Source organism: Equus quagga, unplaced genomic scaffold, assembly GCF_021613505.1.
Source record: "Equus quagga isolate Etosha38 unplaced genomic scaffold, UCLA_HA_Equagga_1.0 252_RagTag, whole genome shotgun sequence".
NCBI classification, from domain to species: Eukaryota; Metazoa; Chordata; class Mammalia; order Perissodactyla; family Equidae; genus Equus; species Equus quagga.
In genome coordinates, this window is record NW_025799860.1 from 23,898 (window position 1) to 37,087 (window position 13,190).

A 13,190-nucleotide genomic window follows, 5' to 3' on the forward strand; every position below is an offset into this window, starting at 1 on the left:
ATAATCCTTGCTTAAAAGTAATTATGTCCCAGTTCTATATGCTAACAGAAAATTTATTGAAAGGAGACAAAGCAACTCATAGGTAAAGCCATCTTTGCTGAGTCTTTCCTCATGTGAAATCTCAATCAAGACCTAGTAACTGGAATGTTCTTTGAGGACTGCCAAATACCTTTAGGAATTAACACTTGAAGTGATGTCAAATGCCACTAAGTAATAGACCAGTGGTTCCAAACTGTGTTTTGGGAGACTGCCGGGTCCCAAATCCTCCTTAAAACACCCTCTAGCTCAGCTTTGCTTCAACTTTTATATATTTTACACGTTGAAATTCTACACAGGTTTTTTTTTTTTAAAGAAATGGTTATATTGCTTAAAAACTTTAATTTTTATTTTACGATCATCCTTACATAGTATTTTTTTTTTTTCTTTGATTCATTCACTCATTCATCCATTATAGTAAGTATTGGGAAAACAAGGTGAAATATTACACAGCCCCTGCCCTCAAGGAGCTTGGAATTTGAGGCGATCCTACTCAGTTTGAGGGATGAACTGAACTTAAAATGAATTATTGCCTTATATACTCTTTTTAAGACAATGCAATCATAGTCACTAAATCAAGACTCTTTCAGTGCTACAAATTTTAACTTTTTGCTCATCGTTGACAAAGCAATCACAATGAGAGACACTAGATCCTGTTAGTCAGAACTGAGAGAGGAAGATTTATACTCACTCAAAACCAGCGCCAATAAAAGAAGCAGAACACTGTTATTTTTCTTTAAACATGCAGCATTTGTTTCATTTCTTACCTCTAGAGCTTTCAATCTTTCTAACAGCAATTTGGTCTTTCCTTTCCCCTCGTCCGCACTGCTGCTTTCGCTCCGCGAATCCTCATCCACCACCATGTGAAGTTCTTCCAAAGCTTCCTTGTGTTTTCTCTCTTCCTCTGGCAGTTTTTCCTGAAGCAAGAAAGAATTATTGTTTTCAATAATCTCCACTGAAAAATAAGCAAGTTTACGAAGTTTGGAATATCCCAATTGCATCTGCATACTTTCCAGGGCTGAGGGAGAAAAGATTTTGCTAAACCAATTCTGAGTGGTGCTTACATTAGTAAACACAGTAGATATTTTTAATACCTGGCAAGACAAAGCCACTGGGTCACCACCTCTGAATGTACACATCCTCTGCTCTGTTGGAGAAGTGACCCAGCCAACAAAGCCTTAGGTGGAGTCATGCAGTTAATCCCTTTTTATCTGCACCGTGGAATTCAGCTGTGTTCTCAACTGGGGAAAAAATAAGTCAACCTTTGTAGTACTTGATTTGAAAACAACTTAGCTCCTTAAAATAGGATCATTAAAGTCACTGGACATGCAACCATGTAATTAATTTAAGGGATATGAAAATATCACAAAATACTGAGATGATAGTGATTTCAGAATTCTAAGCTGAAACCAGTTAGTTCCTTTGGCTCAATAGTAACACAGCTCTTAAGACTACCCCTTGTCCCTTTTCTAACACTCCAGGATTTGTAGTATAGCCTTAAGGCAGACATAAAATGTTGTATTATCCTGTCTTGCCTCCCTGTTAGAAGCCCCTTACTCAACCTTCTGTCTGGCAGCTTTTTGGAAGTTGAGAAGTGTTAATTTGAGCCTCATGATTGGCTTTTGTTTTCAAGGGAGAAAGAAGTGTCAAGAGAACATCATATGAAAATAAGCGTATCCATTTTGTACACATATCAAGACCCTCATGCTATAGAACCAGATGACATCATTCCATCACACTATTTAGTTTTAACCACAACACTGCAGAAATAATTGTCTTAATACAGCTGGTTGTCAACCATGTGGGCTAAATTAGATTATCGATGGTGAGAGACTTCTTTACATTTGGCACTAAACTAAGGTCATTTGTAAATACAGAAGCACAAAAGATACAATTCTTAACCTCTAGACACTTACACAATATACTTAGAAAAGAATAGCACAAGAAAAAAAAACAAGTTTTTAAACTGTGTTCATGAAGATGTCTTTGGAGGCTCCAAAAATGTTTAACTTATTTTTTTAAAATAAGTTATCAAGTATGTAAAGAAATACGCCTTAATATATATAGACATATGTATAAGTATACATGAATTTGTATATAGTCATACATCACAATGATGGGGATACAGTCTAGGAAATGCATCTTTAGGCGATTTCATTATTGTGCAAACATTATAGAGTGTACTTACACAAACTAGATGGTATAGCCTGCTACACACATAGGCTATAGGGTACTAATCCTATGAGACCACTGTTTTATATACAGTCCATTGTTGACCAAAATGTCATTATGTGGCACATGACTATAGATATGTAAAATACCAGAGACCACATGGTAACTTGATCCATGTTAATTTGTTCTGTACTGATTTCAAGATATAACGTCTCCTGTCATCTCTGTATATAAATGTGCAACTGATTAGGAAAGGGATAGCTCTTTATGCAATCAGGCCTGAGCGTGTCTAATCTCATATAACGTGCAAGTATATTCACTTCCATAGCAGGTATGAGTTCCACTCAGATAAATGCTGGGCAAGTCTAAGGTGCAGATCCTCAAGCCAGAACAAAAATCTAGATCATGACAATATTTTTACAGTTTTGACTCTTTCAAGTTTGGCTGCTTGTTAGATTTTCATTTCCCTGATAAGGAATATGTAGTCTGTAGAGTTGCCAACTCTGAAATGAAGAGGTCCTTCTACCTGTCTTCTAAGATTGGGGATCACTGTAATTAAACTCTCAACTGGGACTGTAAAGCAAGCCGTTTACAAAAATATCATCATCTATATCTATTTCCCCATGTGAATTATGGTTTTTCATGGCTCTCTCAGCAAATTACACTTGTATTTTCTTTTATATATATATATATATATATATATCATATATATATATATGAAGCACCCTGTAATAATGAAGGTTCTATAGCTAATTAAAACAGACAAAGAGAAGCTGGTGTGGTGGATGAAAAGCCAAAAGACTTTTGAATATGACAACCGGATTCCAGATCTACCATTTACCAGCTTAACAAATAATCTTGGGCAAACTATTTAATTTTAATAACTCTTGGTTTCTTTTTCTCCTAAATGTCTAAATGAAGCTAGTGCCATCATATATAACATACATACATATACAGCCAATTCGCAATTTTCCTGGTAGTTATATTCCATAGAGTTGTCACGAATTCTGCATTAGTGAACACGGTATCCTTGCTCCTGGGGGAAATACAGGGTTATGTTCCTGTGAGCCTCTGGTCACAATATCTTCATCACTAATCAATTCATAACCTTGTTTTACAAGTGTTTCTGTTTAAAGATACCTTATTTAGTATATATCGTTGACTCATTACCATTGAACAAACAGGCAACAGCACTATAACTCATGACTGAGCAAAGCTTATCTAACACCCATTTTCTCCATAAGGCCCCCACAGCCTTCTTGCACACAGGAACACTATACAGCACTTCAGCATTGGGCTTGGAGGCTATTCTAAACTGCAAACTCACTAACAATAAAAGTAAAATGTGAAAAATGTGGCTCTAAATAGAGCACAAAAAGGATACCTGTGTACAGTATGAGACCTGAACTAAGAAGACAGAGTGTTGCCTTGTTTGACCTCAGCTGGGAACGTGCATGGCAGATGACTCAAAGTTTTCACCACTCTGTACATGTCCATGAATGACCATGAGAGCACCATAAGTGTTGATTTGGGGATTGCAAATAAATTTTAGAGAGTAGGCGAATTCACAAATACAGAATCCCCAAATGATGAGGATCGATGGCGCACTCACACACACACACACACACACACACACACAATTTAAAGTGTCCAGGCATAGTGTCTAAATATTATTAGATGAAACAACTGGAAACATTTCAAGATAATATAGATTATGAGTATTTAGATTACATAAAATGCAAGAGTCATTTTACATAGTTCGAAGAAGGGGTGATCAACAAGGGCTGTGGGATATGATTTCATGGAAATGGAATGTGACTTATGCTCTGATGCAGCGATACAACTTGAACAGTTAGAGAGACATAGGGTGGGATTTTGGGTCAAAGAGAAAACTGAGACAAAGGCTCCCAGTCAGGAATACATTTTGCCCTTATTGATTTATGAGGAAACCAGTTTGATTAGGGTGCAGAAAATTTTTTTGAGAGATTAGTTGAGTAAGAGGATTGGAGAGTGCAAGAGAGAAATGATTCTTAGAACTGAGAAAGAAAAATTTAGGCACAATTCATATGTCCATTTGTTCATCCTACAAATGTGTATTGAGCACCAGCTATTGACCAATTGCTGTTCTAGGTGCTAGAGATACAGCAAACTAGATGAAGTTCCTATATTCCATGACCTTATCTTCTAATGGTGGGAAACACAAACTCCAAATCAAATCAGTAAGTTATATAATCGTAGCTAGTGGTGAATGCTATGAAGAAAATAAAACAGCTTAATGTGATGGACAGTGGTATGTTTAGGGACAATGTTAGACATTATGACATTGGTGTAAGGCTGTCTGAGGAGGTGGCCATTTGAGCTGAGATCAAATGATGAGAAGGAAGCAGTCACGTAATGGCCTGGGAGAAAAGCATTCCAACCTTGCTGCCCAGTTGAGGGAGAATCCGTGTAATGGAGAATAGCGACTGTAAAAGAAAGAATAATAGGAAATGAGAAAGAAAGCTGGACCAAGGAGGGTCTTGCAAGGCACAGGAATGGGTTTGGATTTTATTCTAAGTGCAGGAAAGAGGCTTTGGATGCTAAGCAGGGAAGTGATGGCTTCTGATTTACACTTGAGAAACATCATCCTGACCACTGCAATGGAGAATGGGCTGTGGAGGGAAGGAGCTGGGAGACCAGCTGGGAGGGCTTTATTTAGGAAGGAATAAAAATTAGGAATACTTTGAAGGCTTTGGATAAGGACTTACCAAACACAGTTCTCACACTGGATGGTAGGTCAGAAGGCCTGGCTTCAAAGCCCTGCTTTTACCCTTTTACACCTTGTTAGGCAAATCATTCAACCTTTCTCGTCCTCAGTTTCCCCCAGATGTAAAATGAGATGGAGGGACGAAAGGTCCCTTCCAATGTTAAAATTCTAAGAATTTTTTCAGGAAGGAAATGTTGTCAGTATGCTTAGTGTTAACAGAGATGACAAGAGAACAGAAAAAGGTCCTCTACATTTTGTAATAAGAAGGTTGTTAGTGAGGACTGGAGAGCTGTTTGACTGAAGTGTGATGATGGTACCCAAATTGTCAGTGGTTAAGCAAAAAATGAAAAGAGAAAATAGGGGCAATTTTCTTAGAAGCTTTCTCAAAAGGTTGGCAGGGCAGGGAAGGAAATATAAAGAACTGTAGCCAAAGGGCATCACAGAGACAAGTGGAAATCTTTTTCAAGATATAGAAAACTACGTTGTTTGCAGGACTGAAGAGAAGAGGCAGCACTGGAGAAGGCAGCAAAGGTGGGACGCGTGAAGAGATCTCCAAAGCAGAGCAGGCCGAGGGTGAAAGGCACTGAGGGAAGAGGCAAGGTTTTGTTTTTTAAAATGTGGTTCCCTGCAAAATATTACTTTATAACTTAATTTTTCAGTTAATATTTCTTAATCATTAGTTAGCATCTAGCTTGAGTTCTCAAAGAACAAGGATTTGAGCACATGCAGTTCATTTGAGAAATGCACGAAACACCGGTAAAGATGCGACTCAAGGAAGAGAAGAGAGCCGTTGATAGGCGTATTACTAAGCAACTGAAGCTAAATTGATGGGAGACCCACAGAAAACTCGGGGCAATACACAGGCCTTAGAATCATCCCACCCCGGGGGTAAGGGAGTTGGGGTGCTTATGCACCAGCACACGAGAGTCAATGGTTGAAAACAGCTCCCAGGGTGGCAATTTCATGGCACTTCCAGCCTGCCACAGGCTGTGAGGCTTTGCATACTCTTCACATAAAAGTGCCCTCTGACACAGACACTGGCAGCTGGGAGTCATAGGAGCACTCTGGATGGTTCCAGCGCACGGGCAGGGCACTACCAATGTCCACTACAGCTAGACAGGAGGCTTGTGACTGCTCTGACGTGACACTATCCAGGAAGGAAAGCCACATTTGTATGCTGCTCAGACTAGTCATTGACCTAAAAGCATACTTGCTTGTGTTCTACACTCTAAAATGCCAGGAAACAATCCAGAATGTGAAGTTATCTGTCCTGTCCTTTTCTCCACTCTTGTCTCCTTAATCACTTACCAATGAGAGTGAGAGGGTATAATGTAGTAATGGGAAAAAGGAAAGACTTAAAGGACATATTTGAAGTAAGTAGATGAGCAAAAGAGAAAAATGAGTGGAGAGCAAGAGGCAGAAGAGAGGAAGTTCTGAGAGAGCTGGAAATATGGCTGTCTCCCATTGATAGATCACAATTGTTATTTCAGAAAGGACAGCTCTTAAATTTATATTACACTCATAAAAGCGTGAAATATTTAAAAAAATCAAGTATGTGTATTCTATCCACACATAAATAACTCATTACAATCAGAAAATTTAGCTTCTTTGTTAATTAATCACCTGTGATATACATGGTAAAAAGAGAGCAAGACAGGTCAGAAACATGTGGTTTTAAATAAAATATACTCTCCTTATGAACCTCCAAGAGAGAGACAAGGAAAATAAGCCAAGTCCACTGCTGAGGATGCCAAACTGTGAAAAGAATAAGTTGATTCCAGAGGTGACCTGTTTTCATGTTTTAGTTCTTTATGGACTTTAATCAGCAGTGAATTCTATAAAAGTGAGGCCACCACACAAACAACTTTCACTCCCCACATATTTCATCTATGGTTGAGACCATAAGCTTGTTTGCCTCAACAAATACCAGGCAGTACGGAGGAAGCTAAAGATTTAGGAGCTCAGTTAGCATCCATGGGTTTAAATCAAATTTGGCCTTGTCGGTACATAAAGCCATCCTTAGAGCTATAAGTTTCTCTAAGTGGTTACCAGGGTAATGATTCACCTTTGGGGGAGCTCTCATCTTTTGTTCTCAAGCAGTCAGCATCATCAGGCCTATGTAAAATAATATCAATCAACACAAAGCTCTAGGTTACATCAGTTCAACTCAGATAGATGACAGTTCAGGAAGCTCAGCTAGTCCAAAGAGCAGCAGCATAGCTCTTCGCTGATGGCCAGCTACTGCTCACTCAAACACATTTGGAGGAAAATGATCATAATGTCCTTTCCCAAAATGCGTCTTACCCATCTTCCAGTCTCCAGCCTCAGCAGACCCAGCACAAAGTAGGACTTAAGGAAGAGTTCATGAGGTCACCTTACTTTATAATTAATTAATCCATCCATCCCACAAATATTCACTGAGTAGCTTTTATGTGCCAGGCACTGTGGAAGTTGCCAGGGATACCAAGGTGAATGAAAACACATGTGGCCCTTATGGAGGGAGAGCCTTGTGGAAGGAGAGAGTTAATAATCAAAATGTCACAAGGAAATGTAAAATAGCACTGTGATAGGTGCTGTGAAGAAGAGTTGCCAGGTGCTTGGAGATTCAATAATACAGGGATGCAAAAGAGAGGTCAGGAAAGGTTTCCCAGATTGAGCTGAGATCTGAAGGCACCATAGGAGTTAACCAGGAAATGACCATGAGGTTGGAGACAGGGAGGGCACTTAAAAAAGTCTGAAAGGAGGCCTGTGTAGCTGGGGAGGGAAAGGAGGCTAGATGGGCTGATGGGGCCAGGCTATAAGTCAAGGAATTTTGCCTCTACTTCAAGGGCAAGAGGAAGCCATAGACTGTGTGTGTGTGCGTGTGTGTGTGTGTGTGTGTGTGTGTATGTGTATCCATGTGGTAGGATGTGTGTTCTGAAATAGCTTTCTGGTACAGTGTGGAGGATGGATTGGAGGGAGGTTAACACAGATGTGGGGAAAATAAGATGCTACTGCAATAGTCTAAGCAGGAGTTGACTGAACTATGATGAAAATGACAATCTCACAAAATGAGATCTCAACGTTTGTAAATCATCTTGTAATTTTGACTCTTTAGTATGCAGTTCTTCCAACAATAATAAATAACTAATGTTTCCTTAGGTCATGGTTCAGAGAGAGGGGGTCAACAGCCACTGGCATCAGAGTCAATGGGGTCGGGGGAGGGCAGAAATGTTGCTTGTTTAAAATGCAGACACCTTGGCCAACTCCGGCCCTAGTGAATCACACTATCTAGGAGTGAGGCCAGGAATCTTTAACTTTAGAGAAAATCGCAGGTAATTCTAATCCATGCCCAAGTTTAAAGAGCCTCTGGACAAAGATGCTCTGGTATAGAATGTAAATCACTTTTACTTTAGATAAGATTTCGAGGCTGCACATTTGATTTAATTCTTATAATTAATATGTAAAATGAACAGATAATTAATCATCTAAACCAATTCCCACTGGAGAGTAAAGCAAGGGGGTGGTGGCTATTAACAGTATACTGGGACAGTCGGGGTAAGCCAGGCAAACTGGGACACATTCACCCAGACCTGGCTAAATCCTACTTCAGTAATAGATGTCAGATGTTGACATACACAATAGAAACTACTTTGTATTAGCTTGATGAGAGATCCTTGGGAAATTTCTCTTTGAGTCCTGAGAGCATAGTGCCCACTGTATGATCGTTCCTTTTCAGAGAAGCAGATGGCATTAATAGTTTGTAACTACTTTCAATGGCTTCTACAGCCAGAGACACTAAGGTTCCAAGAGACAGGTTCCACATGAGCAATATGGGAGGGGAAAAATTCCTCTGCTTCTTAATTTAAAAATGAGGCTTGCTTGCCCATTGTTTTTTATTAAAAAATAAAATCTATCAGTGTCCTAAATGAGGTAGGAAAGTGGCAGTTGGTTGTCACAACAAGCTCACAATTTCTATTGTAAGAAAAGGAATAAAAGAAGTTTAAACATTCTTGCCCCCTCCCCCGACCCTCAGCTCCACTGGGTGTGTGTGGTTGCCTGGTTGTGTGTGCAAAGGTTCGACTTCAACATGGTGGCCCTGCTGTCTTCCACTCCATCACTGTGGGAACGACACTAGGTCTGAGCGCAGGACTGTGAGGATAATTGAAGAACCTCAAATTAGGGCAGAGGGGAAAGGCAGTGTGTGTCACATTTGGACATACCCTGGCATTTCATTTGATAGGAAAAAGGGAGAGTCAGCCTCATTTGTTTCTTGAGGTCCATCAAGTTGCCTGTCACGGTGATCTATTCTTATCCAGAGTAGTAAGTCTATTCTTATCCAGGGTGGGAACATTTTTATCAAGTTTTAGAACAAGTGGGAATAAGAAATCTACATTCCAGTCGTAGCTCTGCCACTTACCAGTAGTGTGATTTTAGACAAGTCACAAAACTCCTCTGTCCCTCAGTTTCTTCAACCGTGGATAAAATTCACAGCAGTAGACTAACTCAAAGGGCCCTTCTAGCTTTACATTTCTATAATTTTGATCATCTGTAAAAAGCCGACTCAGAAGGATAAGTATTTAAACACTGCCAAAGTTCAGGGATTTTAATACGGAATACTATTAAGGTTAGATCTGCCTAGAAGATACCTTGCCTAATAAAATCTTTATGTTTCTTTTCCAGAGTATGTTTCTCTCTCTCTCTTTTTTCCATGAAAAAAACCTTGCCTTGTTTTGCTGTGTACTTCTCTTAGGCCGTAAGATCAAAGTCACCTAACTCAAACTTTGTATTTAGCACATTCCATTCCCTGCCTGTAAGAAATGAAAGGTCTGGTGAGCAATGTTGAAAGTCTGGTGAAAGATACTGCAAACACTCACAGGAAATCGTGCCCAACGCGAGTCCTCCCTGAGGGAATCTGCTTATGGGAGGAATAATTCCAAGCATCTTCCAGTTGCAAAACTTTAGGAAAAAAAAAGAAAATTCACACATTTCTCTATTTTTATTATTTTTGACTCTCATGGCTGACACAAAGCAACATGTAGAAACACTGCATGTATGGCAATAATAGTTATACTCTGCTCCAGCTCATTCATCCTTTCTCTGATGAAGATTGCCCTTATCTCTTAGCGCTGCTCAAAAAAAAAAGAAAGAAAGCCACCTCAAGTGCACGCAGTTTTCTAACCTGAAGATGGCAAAATGAAACCACGGCAATAGGAAGAAACGTCAAACTATCCACCTTTGGAAAGCTGCAGCAGTTAGAACAGAATTTTTTTCATTTTGAATATCCAACCATGTGTTAAGTCCACCTACTCATGTGTAGTAAAAACATAAAAAGGTATAATTTAGGATTGATCACATAAGCCAGAGACTTCAGTGGTGTTAGCATAAAATGTTCTTTCCAGAACACAAAAGGCATAACAAATAGCATCTAATATTTGTATAACACCTCAGAGTTAAACCACACAACCTCGTACATACCATTTTATACACTCACAACAATGGGTACATAGAGCAAATATTCCTGACCCTCTTCACAGACAAGAAAACAGGCTCCAATAGGGTATTAAGTGACCTGTTAACAGCAAGTGGCAGAGCCAGAATTGAAATACAGTTCTCATTTCAAATATCATGCTCTTTCCACAGACTCAGCTACTTGTTCCGGACTTTCCCATGCATCTAGAGATTTATCCTTAACAGTAATTCTGTCTGAGAATCTGTGATCTTTATCCAACCACGAACCACACTGCTGACAGCATCTCTCCCAAGGCGCCCAGGCCAATCCTCTGAGAGTGGGTGATTTTATCAGAGATGTCACGTTTAGCCTCAGATGACTATCAGAAGAATAGGTTTAACAAACCACTATGACTTCCATAGTTAATGATGATTCAATTAGTTCAAAACATAAGCACAAACCATAATCTAGGCTAAATGGAAATGTAGAGGCCAGCCTTCTGGCTGACAGCCGCCCCAGTGAGCCCTGGTGCTTTCAGCTTCCGTGATTTATTTACTCATTTGTTTTCTGGTGGTGGGGAGGGTGCACAGAATATATTGTCACTTTAGATAGCACTTCGGCAAATACCATGACAACATTCTCAGGGATCACTAGCAGCTTTTTTTCAGCACAAGTATACTAAACTTTAAAGGGGGGAAAATAGCATCAGATAAATCACAGGATTTTAAAAGAACATTCCAATTTGTTCACAGTTTAACATTACTACTGTCAGGCCAAACATATAAAACTCTTCTTTTTCATCCCTGGATTTGACTTACAAAGTGAACAAAGCACACAGTAAAATCCCCAAGATTAAATGTGTATGATGGATATAAGAACAAAGTGTTTTCTTTATGTCTCTGATATGAACCCACAACCACTGGCATATCAATTCACATCTACTCCACATTATTTTTCACTCAAAACACTCCTCGATATTGCCGACTAGCTTCCATATGAACAGCTCTGTGAAGTTACATTAATAAATTTTCAGACGATGCTTTTATTGCCTGTTCCATCTATCAGCAACATTTATTTCTTTAAAAAAAAGTTCAATTCTAAAGGCACTTTCCATAAAAGGAAACTCAACTGTGGAATAGGATGGTGTGAAAAAGCGAGCCATAATTTTCATTAAAGGCATGGTCTGAGAAGATTAGCAACAGAAATTATGGCCTTGTAGCCCATGAATTGTTGTCTGAGTGTAACCTGAGCAGAAAGAAATCAGAAACAGAAAGAATGTCATGTAGATGGGGAATTTCAGTGGTTAATGGTTACACTTAGACACTTGGAGGTCAATAAAAATAACTCAGAAGTTAATGTCAAAATTTGTACTCAAATTCAATCTCTCTCTTCCTCCTCTGTCCTCTTCTCCTCCACCCCTGTTTTCTGAAAGAATTCACAGGACACAGGAGACAGAGAGCCATCAGAGGCAAGCTGAGCTCATGGCTATCCCAAAATGAATTGATAAGTTAGTCACTGACTAGTGAGAAGTAGGCAGGTGGCTATATTACTATTGTTTCTTATACCTCTACAACAGCCATATGTCTGAGATTCTTGGACAGAATTTTAATTTAAAGTAAATTTAAGCAATTCAAAATTTTCTATCTCACTCTCCCCTAAATACACATTGTCAGATGACCAATGTGTCCAAATTTTTGTTCAGAAAATTTGGTCAATATGGTATATATATTTTTTGACAATTGTTGGCAGAAAAGTATTTATGTATCTTCTGAGTTTGTTAAACTGAAGTGAACTGGGAGGCAATTGCCTCTGCTAAGAAAGAATTATTTAACTGTGCAGATGTAGTAATAATAACAACAATAATAAATAGTTCATATGGAGAAGAGAATTTGCTATTCCAAGTTCAGTAAACAGACTTTGCATGCACTTCACCAGGTCGCAATTATAATGAAAGACCTTCGGGGCAGGAATAATATTTTATATATCACATCCCCAATGCCACACCCTGTACAACGCAGAAGTCACTCAATGACTGTCCAATGTTGTTGAATATGTTGATGCTGAATGAAGGATCATATCACCTTGTCTTACCTCTGATGACACTATGCATATGCTTAATGCTGAACTATTTAAATATTCTGAAGTATTTTCAACAGAAAACTATTTTTAAGCAAGTATTTTGCTATCAGAAACAGAAAGCAATAGACTGCTAGGATATTTGCATAAAAGATAAAAGCACCATTAAATTGATTTCCACTGCTAGAAAATAAGATTTTGCATACTTATCCTTTAACTGACACCCCCATCACAAGCATCCCACAGAGGAACACATCAGCTTTTAAGCCATAAAGTTGTCTATCCTCAAATGCCCTGGGAATTTCTAGAGACTCATAGACACATTCCTAATCAACGTACTCTTTTCCTCCCACCTTCCTCCTTCTTGGGGTTACCTAAAAGAAAAGCTCTAATGAGGTATATTCATTGTACTTTTGAAATTCAGAGATGGATTATCTAGTTAATTCTCTTGGGGGCTCATGTCAGAACAGAGAGAAGTCTCATCTATTTGCACCTAAATGAAACGTAAGGATAAAGCAAGAGTATTACATTTTTTCTAGCATAATTTACATCCTACCTGTTCTTCCTAGTCAGGAAAAATTCAGCGCATAGTGTAGGGTTTAATTGCTTGAGGATTTTACTGACGAAATTTTGCCAGTAACATTGTCCTGGTGTGCTTTTTGACATTCTGACTATTATTTTTATCCCTAACCCCTGACAGCAGCAGGAAGCTACCACTTGAAGTATTTC

At 38.9% G+C, this 13,190-nt stretch overlaps 1 protein-coding gene across 1 annotated transcript in view; it reads right to left on the reverse strand.

The window, feature by feature from the left end:
* Positions 1–727: 727 nt before the first annotated feature.
* The window catches only part of LOC124233823 (nck-associated protein 5-like), a gene marked incomplete at its 3' end in the record, with an annotated part of 547,928 nt that continues 535,465 nt past the window's right edge, over positions 728–13,190 (reverse strand). Inside the window, exon 8 of the mRNA XM_046651057.1 lies at positions 728–953. Within this exon, the coding sequence (XP_046507013.1) occupies positions 728–953 (226 nt within the window). The remainder of the gene's footprint in view (positions 954–13,190) is intronic.